Below are 17,539 nucleotides of genomic sequence, written 5' to 3'. Positions count from 1 at the left end.
GAAACACGATGAACACCATAAAACCAGATATACGCCGTCGTAGTAACACCGCGGGCTGTTTTGGGTTAGTTAATTAAAAAGTATGTTAAACTTTGATTTAAAAGTTGTTCTTCTGGGAAAATGATCTTTCTTATGAACATGAAACTATATCCAAAAATCATGGTTAAACTCAAAGTGGAAGTATGTTTTCTAAAATGGTCATCTAGACATCGTTCTTTCGACTGAAATGACTACCTTTACAAAAATGACTTGTAACTTATATTTTCGACTATAAACCTATACCTTTTCTGTTTAGATTCATAAAATAGAGTTCAATATGAAACCATAGCAATTTTATTCACTCAAAACGGATTTAAAATGAAGAAGTTATGGGTAAAACAAGATTGAATATTTTTGATCTTTTTAGCTACGGGAAATGTTTAACAAATCTATACAAATCATATCCTAGCTAACTTATATTATATTATATATGTATTCTAATATATTATGTAATCTTGGGATACCATAGACACGTATGCAAATGTTTTGACATATCATATCGACCCATCTATATATATTATTTGGAACAACCATAGACACTCTATATGCAGTAATGTTGGAGTTAGCTATACATGGTTGAGGTTGATTCTAAAAATATATATAGTTTGAGTTGTGATCTAGCCTGAGACGTGTATACACTGGGTCGTGGATTGATTCAAGATAATATATATCGATTTATTTCTGTACATCTAACTGTGAACAACTAGTTGTAGGTTACTAACGAGGACAGCTGACTTAATACACTCAAATCTTTAAAACATAATAAAAATGGTTGTAATTATATTTTGATCATACTTTGATATATATGTACATATTTGTATAGGTTCGTGAATCGATCCGTGGCCAAGTCTTATTTCCGAGGAAGGAAATATCTGTAAAAGTGAGTTATAGTCCCACTTTTAAAATCTAATATTTTTGGGATGAGAATACATGCAGGTTTTATAAATGATTTACAAAATAGACACAAGTACGTGAAACTACATTCTATGGTTGAATTATCGAAATTGAATATGCCCCTTTTTATTAAGTCTGGTAATCTAAGAATTAGGGAACAGACACCCTAATTGACGCGAATCCTAAAGATAGATCTATTGGGCCTAACAAACCTCATCCAAAGTACTGCTATTGACTTATATACCCCTGCTATTGACTCACCCGTGCGAGTCATCCATCACTCGTACGAGTTGGCATCCTCAGCCGTACGGGTGATCACTCACTCATGTCATCTCATTTAGGTTATATTTGTAACTTAGCTCAGCATCAGCCGTGCGTATGAGCCTGTCAGTTGTATGAGTGAGGCTTCACTCGTACGTCTGACTAAGTCTAACATAGTTAAACATCCTTATCATGTTCCTGCAGTACCTGTAACCACATACAAACACATATAGGATAATAACGAGCGATTATGGTAGCTTGTAAACTGTAGTACCTGCAATGGACGTGGGTTAGATGTCTAGGGACTTACATAAAATGCATCAACAACTCCCCCTAGGACCTAGACCATCAATTACAATAAAGTAAACGTCCATGAAATACACATAAGTCCAAAAGTAACATCAAGTACATATCCAGATTCTCTCTCTCGCGCATAAATACATCATCAAAAACAAAATACAAACTAGCAATACAGTATTCGACATAGATCAGCTGGCTTGAACTTGGTTTGAGCTTTGAGCATCACTGTTTCTGTTGAGGTATGCATAGTAGACATCGATCACACATTGATATCTCATAGCTTCCTCCTTTCGATCATCTCTAAATGTAATGTGATGGCGGTGAAGGGTCTCTACATCAAATCTCGATAAGTTCCTTAGCCACATAGGATCTAAAATCCTCACATTGTCGAACTGTATGCTTCCATCTTCCTTTTCAAATGCAGTTAAGATCACAGCTTCTTCCGACAACTCATCATAGAACCACCATCTGAAGTTTTTGCATATATCCTTGGGTAAGGGCATCAATGGAGATTGCTTCATGTACTTGACTGGATGGAACTTAACAACGTGTACCGGTCCACCTTTAGAATTTATCTTGGTTGGGTACATAGAAAACCTGGCGGCTGTTGACTTAAAGATGTCCCATTTCCCTGTCTTGTATTCATATCCGAGTTTTCTCTGAAACCACCTGGAAAGATCACAATCTTCTGCATTCAACATCTTCAGCTTAGCAAGTTGCTTGATCTCAAAGTACGGTAGAGTTTTGAAGTGACTAGGACGTGTCATGTAATCAACTCCTCCTTCCCTCCTGATCGCGAAACAATTGATCTCCTTGAAATAACCCCAGCTTAAAATTTTACCCTTGGAATACTTCTTGGTTCTCTTTCCCCTTCTGTAGAAACTAACAAACTTTGGCTCGAGTTATGGCTTATTTAACTGATCAGGGTTAATGACGTTCTGTTTCCACCAACTCTGACGGATCTCATCTTCTTCAACATTTCTGTTAACTTTAACCCTATCACGTTTGAACCATTCATTAATCTCATTTCATGCCTCGGCTTTAGCTTGTTCGGCTCGGATTTTCTTCTTCTTCAGCTCAAACTCTTTTCTTTCTTTCTCAATGAGCAGTTTCTCATGTCGGGTTTTCTTGTTCTTTTCAATTAAAACATCCACTTCTTTCACTTGTTCTTTGTATACCTTCCTCGCATGTTCTAAATCATCTAACTTCTTTCTTTTCACATCACTACTCAAATTGAAAAAGTCACTTAAGGTGTTGAGTGACGGATTTGAGTATGGCTCAAGCGAAGGCATAACAATCTCTTCTTCTTCTTCTTCTTCTTCTTCTTCTTCTTCTTCTTCTTCTTCTTCTTCTTCTTCTTCTTCTTCTTCTTCTTCTTCTTCTTCTTCTTCTTCTTCTTCTTCTTCTTCTTCTTCTTCTTCTTCTTCTTCTTCTTCTTCTTCTTCTTCTTCTTCTTCTTCTTCTTCTTCTTCTTCTTCTTCTTCTTCTTCTTCTTCTTCTTCTTCTTCTTCTTCTTCTTCTTCTTCTTCTTCTTCTTCTTCTTCTTCTTCTTCTTCTTCTTCTTCTTCTTCTTCTTCTTCTTCTTCTTCTTCTTCTTCTTCTTCTTCTTCTTCTTCTTCTTCTTCTTCTTCTTCTTCTTCTTCATCATCATCAGATTCTATTACCAATTCGTCCTCAGATTCAACAATCACATCCTCATTTACATTATCCTTACCAACAGAATCTTCACTCTTCTCATCAGCAAACAAATTATTGAAATCACTCAAGTTGATATTTTGGATTGATTCGGGAGGGATACTGGCAAATGACTCTTCTTGTGGAGTCTGGTTCTCAGCTTCAACTGTCTCTGCATCCTCTATATCGTTTTCACTATCGTATGCCAGAGCAGCAAGCTGTTCCATTGGAAAATCACTTGGTGGAACGTCCCCCTTTTCTGCATCATTAAAAACATTTGAATAATTCATATAATATTCAGCAGTAAAGACCTCACCATATTCATTAAAACTTCGAATATGTATCACTAACGGTATCTCAAAGGTGGGTCCTCCAGTTCCAGCATCTTCTTCATCGTTTTTCTCGTCATCACCACCCAAATCAGACGGAAATTCTTCTCCTCTCTCCTTAATCAACTTAGTTTTACCAGAGGTAATCGATTCAATCTTATTGTTCAAATCCTTCAATTTCCCTTATTCTCACTCTTACTTGCCAATACCTTCTTCTTCAACTTCTCCGTCCTTCCCTTCTGACGGTCCAGTCTATTAGATAACCTTTTGTTTTCTTCTACCAAGGATTCAATCTTAGGTTCACTGATATTCTTCTCCTCAATGGCTTGATTCTCTAAGTTGGTTATTTTCATGATCAAATACAACAGTAGATTTTGCTGTGTCTTGAATTCAGCTGGCGTGACCTGAGTTGTTGTGGTGGCAGGTTTTGGTGAGGTAACAGCTGCTCTTGCATCCTTCATGAAACCAGATGGTTGTCTCTGAGCTTGTTGTTCTGAACCTCCCTGTGATGACTTTTGAGATGAATCAAAATGATGTTTCGTTCTTTTCTCCTTCTTCTTGGGCTGTTCTGAAGTCATCGCTTCCTTCCCTTTCCTTTTTCTCTGAATCAAACTAACATCATCCTCTGTCACTTCATCATCTCCTTCGATAATCTCATCATCAACATTACCTCCTCTTTGAACTTCACAAGTAGCTCGTTGATTATCACCCTCACCTTCCTTATCAGAAACTTCGTAGTCAGAGTCTGAATTCTCATTCCTCCAAGCATTACCTGCTGAACATCGATAGTTTTCTGTGATCAGATGACAAATAAGCTTTCTCTTAAAGTCAGGCTTTAAATCCTCGTTTCTTGTCTCCTCCATTCTTCGGAAAGTTATCGGATTCATTGGCTTAAGGTGAATAATATCCTCTTCAAGGTTAGGTAGATCAGGTGCAATGTCATTAATGATTAAATGAAGAAAACGGGCATAAATGAGATATCTCTGAGTAGAACTGAAAAGATTTGCTTTAAAGTAGTGTAAGATAAATCCTGAGAAATCGTTTGGAGCCTTTAGGACAAGTGCCACAAACAAACTCTGCACTTTTTCATTCAACTTATCAAATCTCGATTTGCGTCCACTTAAGCAGTGCATGATCACGTGAGCAAGATATCAAAACTGTGGAGGCAGAAGCATCTTCATCAGTTCAGATTTGCCAGCAATATACCCAGAATAAGTACATCTCTTGAAGCAACCATGAATTCTTTATCGAATGATCGTCATGTGAGAGCAGTACTCATCATTAAAACCCAAAATCCTTCTTATCAATGTCTTAGAAACAATGATCTCATGCCCTTGAACCTTACTAACAATCTTAGCATCATCTTCTGATATTTCAAGTACAGCATTTCTCCAGAATTCTCTCTGATGGCTGTAGTATGCCGTGCATTGGGTAGAGATATCAGTATGTATCCTTGAACGCTGAAGGAAAGCTATAATCTCTGTAAAATGATCACCTCTCTGTAGAGTAGTGTCATAGAGAGCAACTTGATTGTTCAGTTCACCCTTCTCTAGAGGAATCTCTTGCTGAGCAGGTGGGTGAACCAGATTCACTTGAGGATTAGCTTGTTGCTCCCCATATCATTCTATGTTAACAATTGGAACATTAACTTATTGATCAGCCATTGATGATATCTTAACAAACTGAAACATTAACAGAAATGTTAGAAATACAACCCACATATCATAAAATATCAAAGCATTCGCACCAAAGTGTCATAAACATGTTAACATGATAAACCGTGCGAGAGATAATGTCACACGTGCGGCTGAGTGATCAACCATGTGAGTGATATAGTCACTCATGCCACTGTTGACAAATTTGAGCAGTAATATGGTCTCAGACAAGGTACACGGTTGAGGTACTGTTCATAAGCGAGTGAGTCAACCGCGTGGTAACTCGTGCGGTTAATCACACGTGTCAGCTCTGTCAAGTGAGTGAGCAGCCAAATCAAATTTAACGAGTGAGCTCAAGGGTTCGATTAAGGAAGTACAAAGTTTGACGGGAAAGTTAGCTGCTAACGCGTTTCTTATCTAAAGCTGCCGAAAGACAATTACCGATTTTCAAAACTTTAAAAGGTTGCTTGAAGCAAAAAAGTTTTGTTTGGTCAAGCGATGCGGAAGCTGCATTTCAAGAAATGAAGAAGTTGCTGAAAACTTTGCCTACATTATCAGCGCCAATTGATGGTGAAATTCTCTACCTTTATATATCGGTGGCAAATGAAGCTTTTGGCTCAGTTCTAATTGCGAAAAGGGATAAAATACAAAAGCCTGTGTATTTTTTCAGTAAGGCTCTTACAGGGAGCAAAATAAACTATGCGCCGATTGAGAAGTTTTTATATGCGCTTATTCTAACATCGCGATGGTTAAGAAGATATTTTCAGGGGCATCCAGTGCATGTGTTAACTAATATGCCAATCAAGCAAGTCTTAACAAAACCAGAGATATCTGGTAGACTTGCGTTATAGGCAGTAGAATTAGGTGCTTATCAAATATCTTATCTTCCGCGAAGTGCTGTAAAGGGTCAGGTTATGGTGGATTATCTCGCAGAAATATCTGGAGAGTTGGAGGTGATTAACGAGCGAACAACATTAAAACCGGTAATGGGCGAAACTTGGGATTTATTTACTGATGGTGCTTCATGTGTAGAGGGCGCAGGTGCGGGTTTGGTCTTGGCAAGCCCAAGTGGCGAAGAGCATACGTATGCATTACGCTTCAATTTTGATGTAACAAATAATGAAGCAGAGTATGAAGCATTACTCGCTGGTTTAAATATCGCACAAAAAATAAATATCACTAAGTTGCGGGCATTTACAGATTCGGAGTTAGTGGCAAATCAGTTTAATGGTTCCTTTGAAGCACATGACTCTTCAATGCAGAAATATTTGCAGTTATTAAAAGAATCGACAGAGCGGTTTGAGTATTTTGAACTCGCGCAAGTGCCAAGAAATCAAAATAAGAAGGCGGATGCCTTGAGTAAATTGGCTGCTCTAACGTTTTCGTATTTTGAAAAACAAGTTTGGGTTGAAGAATTGCCAAACAAATCAATAGATGACGACTTAACGGTTGCATCTGTTGAAGAGGAACAGCCAAATTGGATGGAACCAATCCTACAATACATTCGCGGTGATGTTTTGCCAACTGATAAGCACGAAGCTCGCCTAGTAAGAGGGCAAGCACCAATGTATATCATTCAAAATGATATTTTATATCGCAAATCATACTGTGGTCCAATGATGCGATGTGTTGGACCAATTGAGGTAGAAATTATAGTTGAAGAACTGTATAGTGGTTCTTGCGCATTGCATTCAGGCTATAAAACTATTGCTGCAAAAATTATGCGGATGGGTTACTTTTGGCCATCCCTATATCGCGATGTTGCGAAAATTGTTAAGCGATGTAAAAGTTGCCAAAGGCATGCTCCTCAGAATCGGATGCCGAGGCATGATATGATTCCTGTTAATTCGCCATGGCCATTTCACAAGTGGGCCATTGACATTGTAGGGCCATTTCCCGCAGGACCTGGTAATGTCAAGTTCCTGATTGTGGCAATTGATTATTTTACAAAATGGGTTGAAGCTAAGGCGGTTCGCACTATCACTGGTGTGCAAGTGCGAAACTTTGTGTGGGAATGTATTGTCTGCAGATTCGGTATTTCGCGCGAGTTGGTTAGTGATAACGGCGCGCAAATAGCGAAAGATCCTTTTAAGACATGGTGCACTGATTTGAATATAATACAAAAATTTACATCAGTGGCGCATCCACAGGCTAATGGTTTATGCGAAGTTACCAATCGGGATATTGTAAGCGGTATTAAAAAGAGGTTATGCGAAAAGCGGACTGGTTGGTTAGATGAATTACCCAATGTGTTGTGGGCACATCGCACTACTTTAAAGAAAAGCACAGGGGAAACACCTTTTAGTTTGGTATATGGCTGTAAGATAGTAATACCCGCTGAAATTCTTGTGCCTGCATAGAGTCGCTAACTTTGAAGAAGAAGTAAACGATGATACATTGGGCGATAATTTGAATTTTGTTGAAGAGTGAAGGTTAATGGCTGCTATCAGAGAGGCAAATAAAAAATAGTAAATTGCTAAGTATTATAACAAAAGAGTGCGTGCTTTGTCTTTCGACGTTGGCGAATGGGTGTTGCGAAATAATGATGCAAGTAGAGCAGAAAAACTTGGTAAATTTGGACCAAATTGGGAGGGTCCTTATCAAGTTGTGGCAGTTAATGCAGCAGGATCTTATAAGCTTGCAGATATGGAGGGATGAAATTTGCCCAATGCACGGCATGCGGCTTTATTAAAACGATACTATGCGTAACTATGCGAAAATCATAAGAAGGCAAAGTTACATATGTGTGAAGTGCGAAATTAAATAAAAAATCTATGCTTGATGTTATTTTTAGGTGTTTTTATTTTTTAAATTGTTGCAAGTCTTGATCACACTTGTAAGCATTTTAAAAGTTGACACTTGTAAGAATATGGAAGGAGTTTATTTATGAAATACCAATTGCTTATGGAATGTTTTGTATTTTGTCTCATAATGGTAAGGAATTTCGCAATGTTTGCATAAGCAAAGTGATGAAAATTCCCACTTTTGCAGAAAATGATTAATGCGAAAGGAATTTAAAATCCTAAGTATTTGATGTTGCCATACTTAGATGCTTCACAATGCTAATTGATTGCCTAAGGATCGTTTCGGCGGACTTAGAAGGTTCATAACATATAAATATATACGCATATAGATTGTTTCGCAAAAGTACATACTTATTATGTGCACGATAATAAAAGTTGGAAATTGCAAAGGACAAGTCAGTGTTATGAATATTAATTGATGAAAGCACTATAAAAATAAAAGTACTTGCAAATATAAGAATAGCGAAAGTTTTATTAATAATAACGCAGAGGCAGCTGCGCGCTGTTGTACAAAGTGAAATTCTATTCTCTCGATAAGTCTAACTTGATGATGTCATCTGCAGTGACAACTTCTTGTTCGCTTATTGCTGTTATCTTAGGGAGAGGAATTTCGGCTATGCCCTTCTCAGCAACTGAATATGCTGATTGCGCCTCTTCTAGCAAGCAAAGGCGATCAGCTATTGCAGTTGGTAGCGGATTTGGCAAAGGGCAGTTGATGGCAATCTCATCCATGAACTCTACCCTCTCGCATAGTTTTAACGCGACAGCAAACGTAGAAAAATTTGTAGAAACAGGCTTCGAGTTGATAATTTTTCTGGCCAGTTCGGGGAGATGTTGGCGGAGCTTGGAGAACTCAAGATTCGCAGAAGCTTTAGAAGCAAGAGCGTTGTCTCGCTCTGTTGTTAGCTTCGCCACATTCTCTGACAATGCTTTAATGGTGGCGTTTAAGTCATTTTCTTTTTCAGCTGCAGTAGAAACCTGCAGTTTTAAATCTTCCACCGCAGTTTTTTCCGCGGTGAGTTCGTAGGAGAGATCAACACAGCATTTTTCGCTGTTTTCAGCTTTGATCTTCTCAGCATTGTACTTCAATTGTTCGGCCTCAAGAACATTGAAAAATTGTTCCTGGCGGCATATCACATCATATGCCGAGTTAAAGCACATGTAAAAGTTCTGCACAAAGCTGTTGTGCGCATCAAGTGAAGAAAGTTTTGAAAATTCGCGGCGAAGCTCGCCTAGAATTGCCAACTTCATTTGTTGGCGCTGATCTAATGCTGCAGCAGCAGAGGCATACGTATATCCTAATAAACCATCAATCCGCACCCCATACGAGTCAGGTGGGGGTGCGGAATAGTTCTGTAATATGGTCAAGAGTGTTTGGGCTCAACAAAAAGGGGTCATCAGTAGAACCGCCTGCAAAAGCATGGAAATCATAAGAAGCGCACAAACATATGAACATGGATTATGCGACAATATTTAAAGCTTACCCGTTTGTTGATCCCCTTCATGATCCGATGTAATCGAATTATCATACAGAGTGGGAATGGTTTGCTTCAATTTTTTACTTTGTGATTGTAGTCGTTTGGTGGAGCCTGGCTTCGTGAGAGGAGATTTGGAGGTCAAATCAACGATTGGAATCGTCTGCTTCTCTTTCGATGCCGATGATTTAGACTCGGGGCTTGTTAATAGCTTTGTGATCAAGGTCTTGGGGTTAACCTTGGACTCCATTTCGTCGATCTTCATGATAAAGTACAAAAGGATTGTGTGAAAGAAAGCATATTGGGATAATGCATTGAATGTTTTGATTATATTGCAAGGTATATCAGGGTGGTAAGTGAAAATGGTTAATCACGATGGCTCATATATATATATATATATATATATATATATATATATATATATATATATATATATATATATATATATATATATATATATATATATATATATATATATATATATATATATATAGGGTAAATATGGGTGTCAATTAGTTATGTTAAAGTATCCATTGTGATAATTTTAACGGTAATTTGGCTTGGTGTAACGGTAACAAAGGCAAAGCGAAAGAGTATTACTGCGGATAATGGTCAAAGTTAACTGCGAATTTTTAGAGTTTATCATGGCACATTTGCTCCACAAAATGTGTCATAATAAACTGGGGGGACTTGATCATATACATAGCATTGTATATGTATATTTTATTCGCTAAAAGTCAAGAGCAGAATTACGTGAGCTATAATCCAAATTTATGGAATATCAGCTGAAAATAAGTACACCGGTTATGTTGCCGCCTTAATAAAAGACTGCGGTTTAATCCGTTAAGTTTCCGCGGATAGTTAAGAAATCCGCAGACCGCGGATATGTCGAATACTATAAATAGAGAGCATGGCCAGGGGATTTCTACATCGCGTTAAGGTGAATTATGCTAATTGACAATCAAGACCGGATCGGGGTGGTTGATCACTTGATTGTTAAAGTGAAAGACGATCATCAGGGCCCAAAATAATCATCAAACATCTCATCCTCCATCTTATTATTGCACTCGATCCTTAATTAAGTAATAACTTGATATAGGATCGATCACTTATGTTAATAATTATTATAATAATATTAATAACTATAACAATGATATTAATACTAGTATTAATGAAAATAAAAATGTTAATTCCAATATTATTGTTAGAAATAATAATAACAATACTTTTATCGATCATTTTAATACTAATGATAATAATTTTATTAGTAATAATAATCATAATTATATTACTAATAATAACAATATTGTTAATTATAATAATGATAATTTTAAATAAAATTTTTATCTATAATACTTACTAATACTAATAATAATAATATTAATAATGTTAATAATAATAATACTTATCATATCAAAAACAATAATTATAATAATAATTATAATAATAATAATAATAAAAATAATAATAATAATAATAATAATAATAATAATAATAATAATAATAATAATAATAATAATACTAATAATAATAATAATGATAATGATAATAATAATAATAATAATAATAATAATAATAATAATAATAATAATAATAATAATAATAATAATATTAATAATAATAATAATAATAATAATAATAATAATAATAATAATAATAATAATAATAATAATAATAATAATAATAATAATAATAATAATAATAATAAAAATAAAAAGAAAACTACCTTAGAAGCTTTTCTAACAAAAAAATGCTACGAACGGGGATCGAACCCATGACCTCTCGCTCACCCGCCAATACACTCAACCATTTAACCATTTCGATTTTCTATAATAATACCATATACGAATATATTAAACCCATTTTCTTTTATTTCAGCCCAACTTCGAAAATTGATTGACCCAAGGTTGTAATCCATAAATATTTAATTGGAGCCCAATCTCTAAATTAATTAACAGGCCGATGGTTGTAGGGTTTTATTTTCGAAGGAGTATTAAACATAAAAAGGTTTTTTTAACAGTTATTCTTATTATTCCATTGTTACACCATCATCATCGCATCATCTTCCATTATCCATAAAAAAATCATTGACGTCAACTTCTTGTTCCCCATTATGGTCGACTAAGGATTTTTAATTTGTTCCACGTATCAATTGATAAAGAGCCGAATTATTCTATTTTCAAATTGACAAACCACCAACTATTAAGTGGTACACCTTCTTTCCCCTTTTATATTCGTAAGAGAAAATAATATTAGGTGAATACAATAAAATATGTTGTTTTTGAATTGTATCAGATGAAACACAAACAGATGCTAGCAGGTTTAATATGGGTGTGAAGTGGTGGTTGATGGAAATCAAGGTTTGTCGACTGAAACAAAAATCAGGAAGATAGTTTATATGCAGCAGCAGCCGTAACAGTTTGAAGTGGTGCTTGTGGTGTTCACGTGTGGTTTATGGTATGGGGCTTCAATCAAGGAGAAAGAAACAGAAAAAATAAGATATCATGTGGTTGTAGGATAGATGGGTGTAGTTTCAAGAAAAGAAACAAGGAGGTGGTGATCGGTTTATGATTGTAGAAGATGGCCTGTAGCAGCAGAAACACTAATAGAGAAAACATCAAAGTGGTTTTTAAGAAGTGTTGGAGGGTGATATGGTTTCACTTGATGTGGGTTCACGAAAAGGATAAAAAAATTGAAGAAAGATCGTTAATTGATGGTGACGGTTGTGGTGATATTCTAAACAGGTTTCCAATTTCGAATGGTGATAAACGGTGATTGATATGAATAAGATGGTGGTGGAAAGTTTGTGATCATGGTGGAGGATGAGGGCAGTTATGGTGATAAAAGTAATCGAGAAGAAAGACAACATAACAATAGGGTTTGTGTTGGTTGATTTGGTTTCATCGAATTAAAGAGGAGACAGGAATACTTACAATATGGTCTTTGGCCAAAAAGAACTCAAGCACAGAAGACGAAGGTTTTCTTTATATATTTATTTGATTTTTCTTTTCTTTCTTTCTCTTGAATTACATCGACTCTTACATATAATGTAAGTAAGATATTAATACAGTACCATATTCGTTTGTAGTTGTTTTGTAGCAAAATAAAATCTACAAGAATTAATCTATCGTACAGAAATAATTAAAATTAAAATAGGAGGTGATATGGATTGCTACTGATCTTGTTTGTTTTTGTGGTCTGAGTTCGACAGCTAACAGATTTACAGGCATGGATCCAAAACAAGAATAAAAGGAATTAAAGTAGACTTTGTGATTAAATTCAACACTGATATGGACTGGATTGGAACATAAAGCTAAAATTTACTACAGCAAGACAACGATTGGAAACAGAATACACTTTGTGCTGTAATTAAATATGTATATAATGTATTTATATACTTATATATCTGTATATATGTAGTATAAATATATATCTGTATATCTGTTTATCTATTTATATATATAACTGTGTTTTTATGTGCATATTTGTATTTGATTATAATCATAAATTAATAATGATATTAATACTAATAATAATTATATAACTAATAATTATACAATTAATAATAATGAAAATAACATTAATAGCAAATATATTAATAATAATGATAAATAAATAAAAAAATGATACTTTTAATCATAATAGGAATGATAACAATAATATTATTAATAATGTTATTAATAACACTATTTATAATAATGTTACTCTGGTTAATGATAATATTAATATTAATCTTATCACTAATATAACAACTTATACCTTTCAAATTTCATTTACTAAAAATACAAATATTACTATTAACATTAATAATATTAAGGAAAATAATGATCATAATTTTAATATACATTTATACTTTAACTTATAAATACTTATAATATACTAACCTTGTATTTCATTAATTATGTAATACATATAATACATATTTGAATATCTATATATATTACAAGGTACATATAATATTAATTAATCATATATTTATATATAGATTATAATAAATTTCACCTAATTATTTTGTGTCATATTTTACATATTTAATTAAAATATTTAAATTATATTTTATAATTTTTAATTATCACATATACTTACATTTATATATGTATATGTATATATATATATATATATATATATATATATATATATATATATATATATATATATATATATATTTAATTACATATTTATTTACAAATAAATTGTTCGTGAATTGTCGGACATAGTCAAAGGTTATATGAATTAGTGAAAATAGTTCGAAAATTTTTGAGACCCAACATTACAGACTTTGCTTATCGTGTCGGAACCATATAAAGATTAATTTTAAATTTGGTCGGAAATCTCCGGGTCATCACAGTACCTACCCGTTAAAGAAATTTCGTCCCGAAATTTGATTGGGATGGTCATTGCTAACAATAAATATGTTTTCTTAACTCATACGAATTGGAAATTAGAGTTTTATCATCATTGAGTAATAAGGATAAAATAATTCGATTATTCGAAGAGTACGAATGAAGCTATCACAAAAGAGTGAAATGAGTAAATGAAGAATTGTCATATCTTTTGACGTATATATGATTGATTTCTGGAATTCAAGGAATTTAGAGAAAATCTTCAAAATCTAAATAAGATTTGATTCTTTGGTAATTAAGAAAATTAGTATCTTCTTAGGTTAAATGCGATGATTTGTCCTGATTGCTCTGTCGGAGATTCCACTATAAGTCCACCCTCTTCATTTCCTTTATATTCTAGAGTTCCATCCTTTTGTTTTCTTTTTCCGACTTTAAGTCACCGCAAATAATGGTCCAGAATTTGTAGGTATGAAGTTTCAAATGAATATGACTAACGTTCTAAAAGAGAAATTGTAATAGCATGATCTTGATTGGTTAAATTACAAGAATTTAAGTGAAAGGATAGAACTTGTCAAGAAAATAGGTTCTTGATATGTTTGGAGATTAGATAGAATGTAAGAGTCATGTAACATGGCACCTGATGACGTTAAGGTTCTGTGAATCATCACGTTCCATTATAAACTCAACATGACTTACTGTAATATAATCACGTTGATCAAATATCATTATATTATACTAACTCATGCTTCAGTTCCCAACACTACTTCAATAACATTCATATTTTAAACTTGAAGGTTTACAGAATATAGAAACTAGACAGTTTCCTTTATGGTGTAATATAGATGACGTGAAAAGATAACTGATTTCAGATAAGGATAGTTATGAAAATATCTTCAGAAATATCGAAGATATTTATGACGATATTTTTGGAACTTCTAAGATCGAAGGTTGATGAAAAAAGATTTTTCGCAAGATTTTAACAAGAGTATGGAGCAAGATATTTTCTAAAGATTTCATCGGATACAGAATCATTAGGATTCTTTAAATATAGGGTTTGGTCCTTGTATTTGTCCTTGGTCTCCTTCATGATTAACTCAATCCATTTTTCAGTACCAAATTTTCTATCGAGCTTTCCAAACACTCCATTCTTTATCATCAAACTTTTGGCCGCTGTTTCCTCTGCATTTAATGCTTCCATATCTGAATCATTGGTTATCGAACCGAGGTGGTTTCAAGAGAATTGTGTTTTTAGATGATTAAACGTTGATGGTAATATGGTGAAATATAAAAGGTTTCCCGGTATCGAAGGCGAAAAGACAACGTATGTATCAAGGTTATAATAAGGTCAGTCCGACTGAAAAGTTGAAGTTGACTTGCTGGAGCTATGACAAAATTTGCTACTTTGATAGGAATTACCAAGTTATTTTGGGTAATAATAACACTAAAGGAATTAGCACATATACGTGTTAAACGTTTACTTAGGTTCCGAGAGTTTTCAAGTGCATAACTATATGCATCAATCTCTTCTTACGTAGATGAAGTGTGGTTGGTTCATCCTCTCGATTGAGGTGTTTTCAAGATTTACGAAAGGTTTGAACGTAGATTATAATCGTCAAGATACAAACGAGGTTTAAGATGAAATCAAGTGGAAAACTTGAATAAATGTTTAGTTTCATATGTTATAATCAATATTTTAATTCATTTTAATTGTCCAATGTTGGCAGTCCACAGTTGATAGTCCACAGTTAATAGTCCAAAAATTTATATATAGTTTAATATATAATATTCGAATTAATTAATACGTATCGTGACCCGTGTACATGTCTCATACTCGATCACAACTCAAAGTATATATATTATTATAGAATCAACATCAACCCTGTATAGCTAACTCAAACATTACTTCATATAGAGTGTCTATGGTTATTCCAAATAATATATATAGATGCGTCGATATGATATGTCAAAACCTTGTATACGTGTCCCGATATTTAAATGTAATTAGTTAGCTAGGAACAGTTAGCTAGGAACAGTTAGCGTGGATTCTTAACAAAATTCCTCATAGTAAATTTGTCTGTTTCTAACAAATTTTATTTTGTCAGATGTTTTCTTCATTATGCCACTTGTTGGATTCTGATAGATCAAAATCTAAATATGAAATTGAAAGAAATTGGTTATTTTGCGGTGAACGGATACGTATATCGGTGGTTGTAAATAGGATAGTAGATGACTGTTGAATTAGATTTGAAAGAATTTACGGTGTACTTATTAATGTGAAATCTAAATATTCCTCGGGTATTACCTACCCGTTAAAATATTTTCACCATTAATAGTTTGTACGAAAGAATTTTTAATTACAATCTTTATGAAAATATATATACATATATATTTTCTTCAGATGTAATCATGGATTTAATGAGTCAATATGATATTAGACTCATTTGATTTACTGTTAGAACAAGAATATATAATCTCTAAAACATTAGAGATTACATAATTGTCATGTCGAACAAAGATAATTGATGTAGAACGTCATGTAGAACGATGATTATACTCGAGGTACAGAATGAGATGTTGAGGCATGTGATGTTGAAACTTGGGTTGTTGGTGGTACTGGTGTTGATGTTGGTGTTGGTGGTACTGTTGGTGCTGGTGATGTTGCTGAAGCTGGTAGGTTTTGCACCCTATTCTCCAAATTGATTACTCGAGCGCGAATTTCGTTGACTTCTTCTATTATTTCGGGATGATTTTCGGTCGGAATGAGCGGGTGAATAAGGTTTAAAATTTTAGATAGAATATAATCGTGGTGAGATATTCAGTTAATGAGGGTGAAAATGGTGTTTTGGATTGGTTCGCCGGTGAGTGCTTCAGGTTCATCGCCAAGAAGGAAATTTGGTTGGCGGAAAGGAATTGCCTTCTTCTCGTTTCCGTTGATTAAGTCGACTACGAACTTATCAGATGAATTGGGGATGGCTAATTGGGTGATTCATTCTGATGACGCTGCTTCTGGAGCTTAGATGAATATCCATGTTGGAATAGCTGTCGGAATAACTATCGGAATAGCTATCGGAATCTGAGGGACTCGAACTGGTTGAGGGATTCATCTCGTTCAATCAGATGAAGGATTTTCGATAAGAAATAGATTATAGGATGTAGATTAGTACCCTGCAATACATAATTTACATATGCATATAAAATACTAAAATCCCATAAGTTACGGAGGAATCTACGGAATATATCAGGCAAAGTTTACAGTAACAGATACGCTAAGATATGAATTTTATCTATACACTATTCATGCAATCAATGCAGTAAGATGTGTCTAGACTAAGAATGATAAGCAAATGATTCCCTAAGAATGATAAGCAGGTAATTTTCGACATGGAATGATAAGCAAAACTTTTGACATGCAGACACGGTCGAAGTCCAGACTCACTAATACATCTAAACAACTATCAGTTAGACACACTAATGCAAGACCTGGTTCGCTTCGACCACCGCTCTGATACCAACTTTCATGACCCGTCCTAATCCATCTGGATGAATACATTACATTTGGTTACATCGCGAGGTACTTGACCTCTATATGATACATTTTACAAACATTGCATTCGTTTTTAAAAGACAAACTTTCATTACATCGACAGTTGACGGCATGCATACCATTTCATAATATATCCAACTATAATTGACTTAGTAATAATCTTGATAAACTCGACGACTCGAATGCAACGTCTTTTGAAATATGTCATGAATGACTCCAAG

At 34.2% G+C, this 17,539-nt stretch overlaps 1 protein-coding gene across 1 annotated transcript; it reads left to right on the top strand.

Annotated features, from left to right (window-relative positions):
- Nucleotides 1-6,066: 6,066 nt before the first annotated feature.
- Nucleotides 6,067-7,810, top strand: LOC139868444 (uncharacterized). The gene is made up of 3 exons (XM_071856776.1): nt 6,067-6,977; nt 7,182-7,471; nt 7,650-7,810. Exons 1-3 carry the CDS (start codon nt 6,067-6,069, stop codon nt 7,808-7,810), a joined length of 1,362 nt encoding a protein of 453 aa, XP_071712877.1.
- Nucleotides 7,811-17,539: the final 9,729 nt, after the last annotated feature.

Source organism: Rutidosis leptorrhynchoides, chromosome 9, assembly GCF_046630445.1.
Source record: "Rutidosis leptorrhynchoides isolate AG116_Rl617_1_P2 chromosome 9, CSIRO_AGI_Rlap_v1, whole genome shotgun sequence".
Lineage (NCBI taxonomy): Eukaryota > Viridiplantae > Streptophyta > Magnoliopsida > Asterales > Asteraceae > Rutidosis > Rutidosis leptorrhynchoides.
The sequence above is the reverse complement of the archived record's forward strand: the minus strand, read 5'-3'. Positions and strand labels throughout refer to the sequence as shown.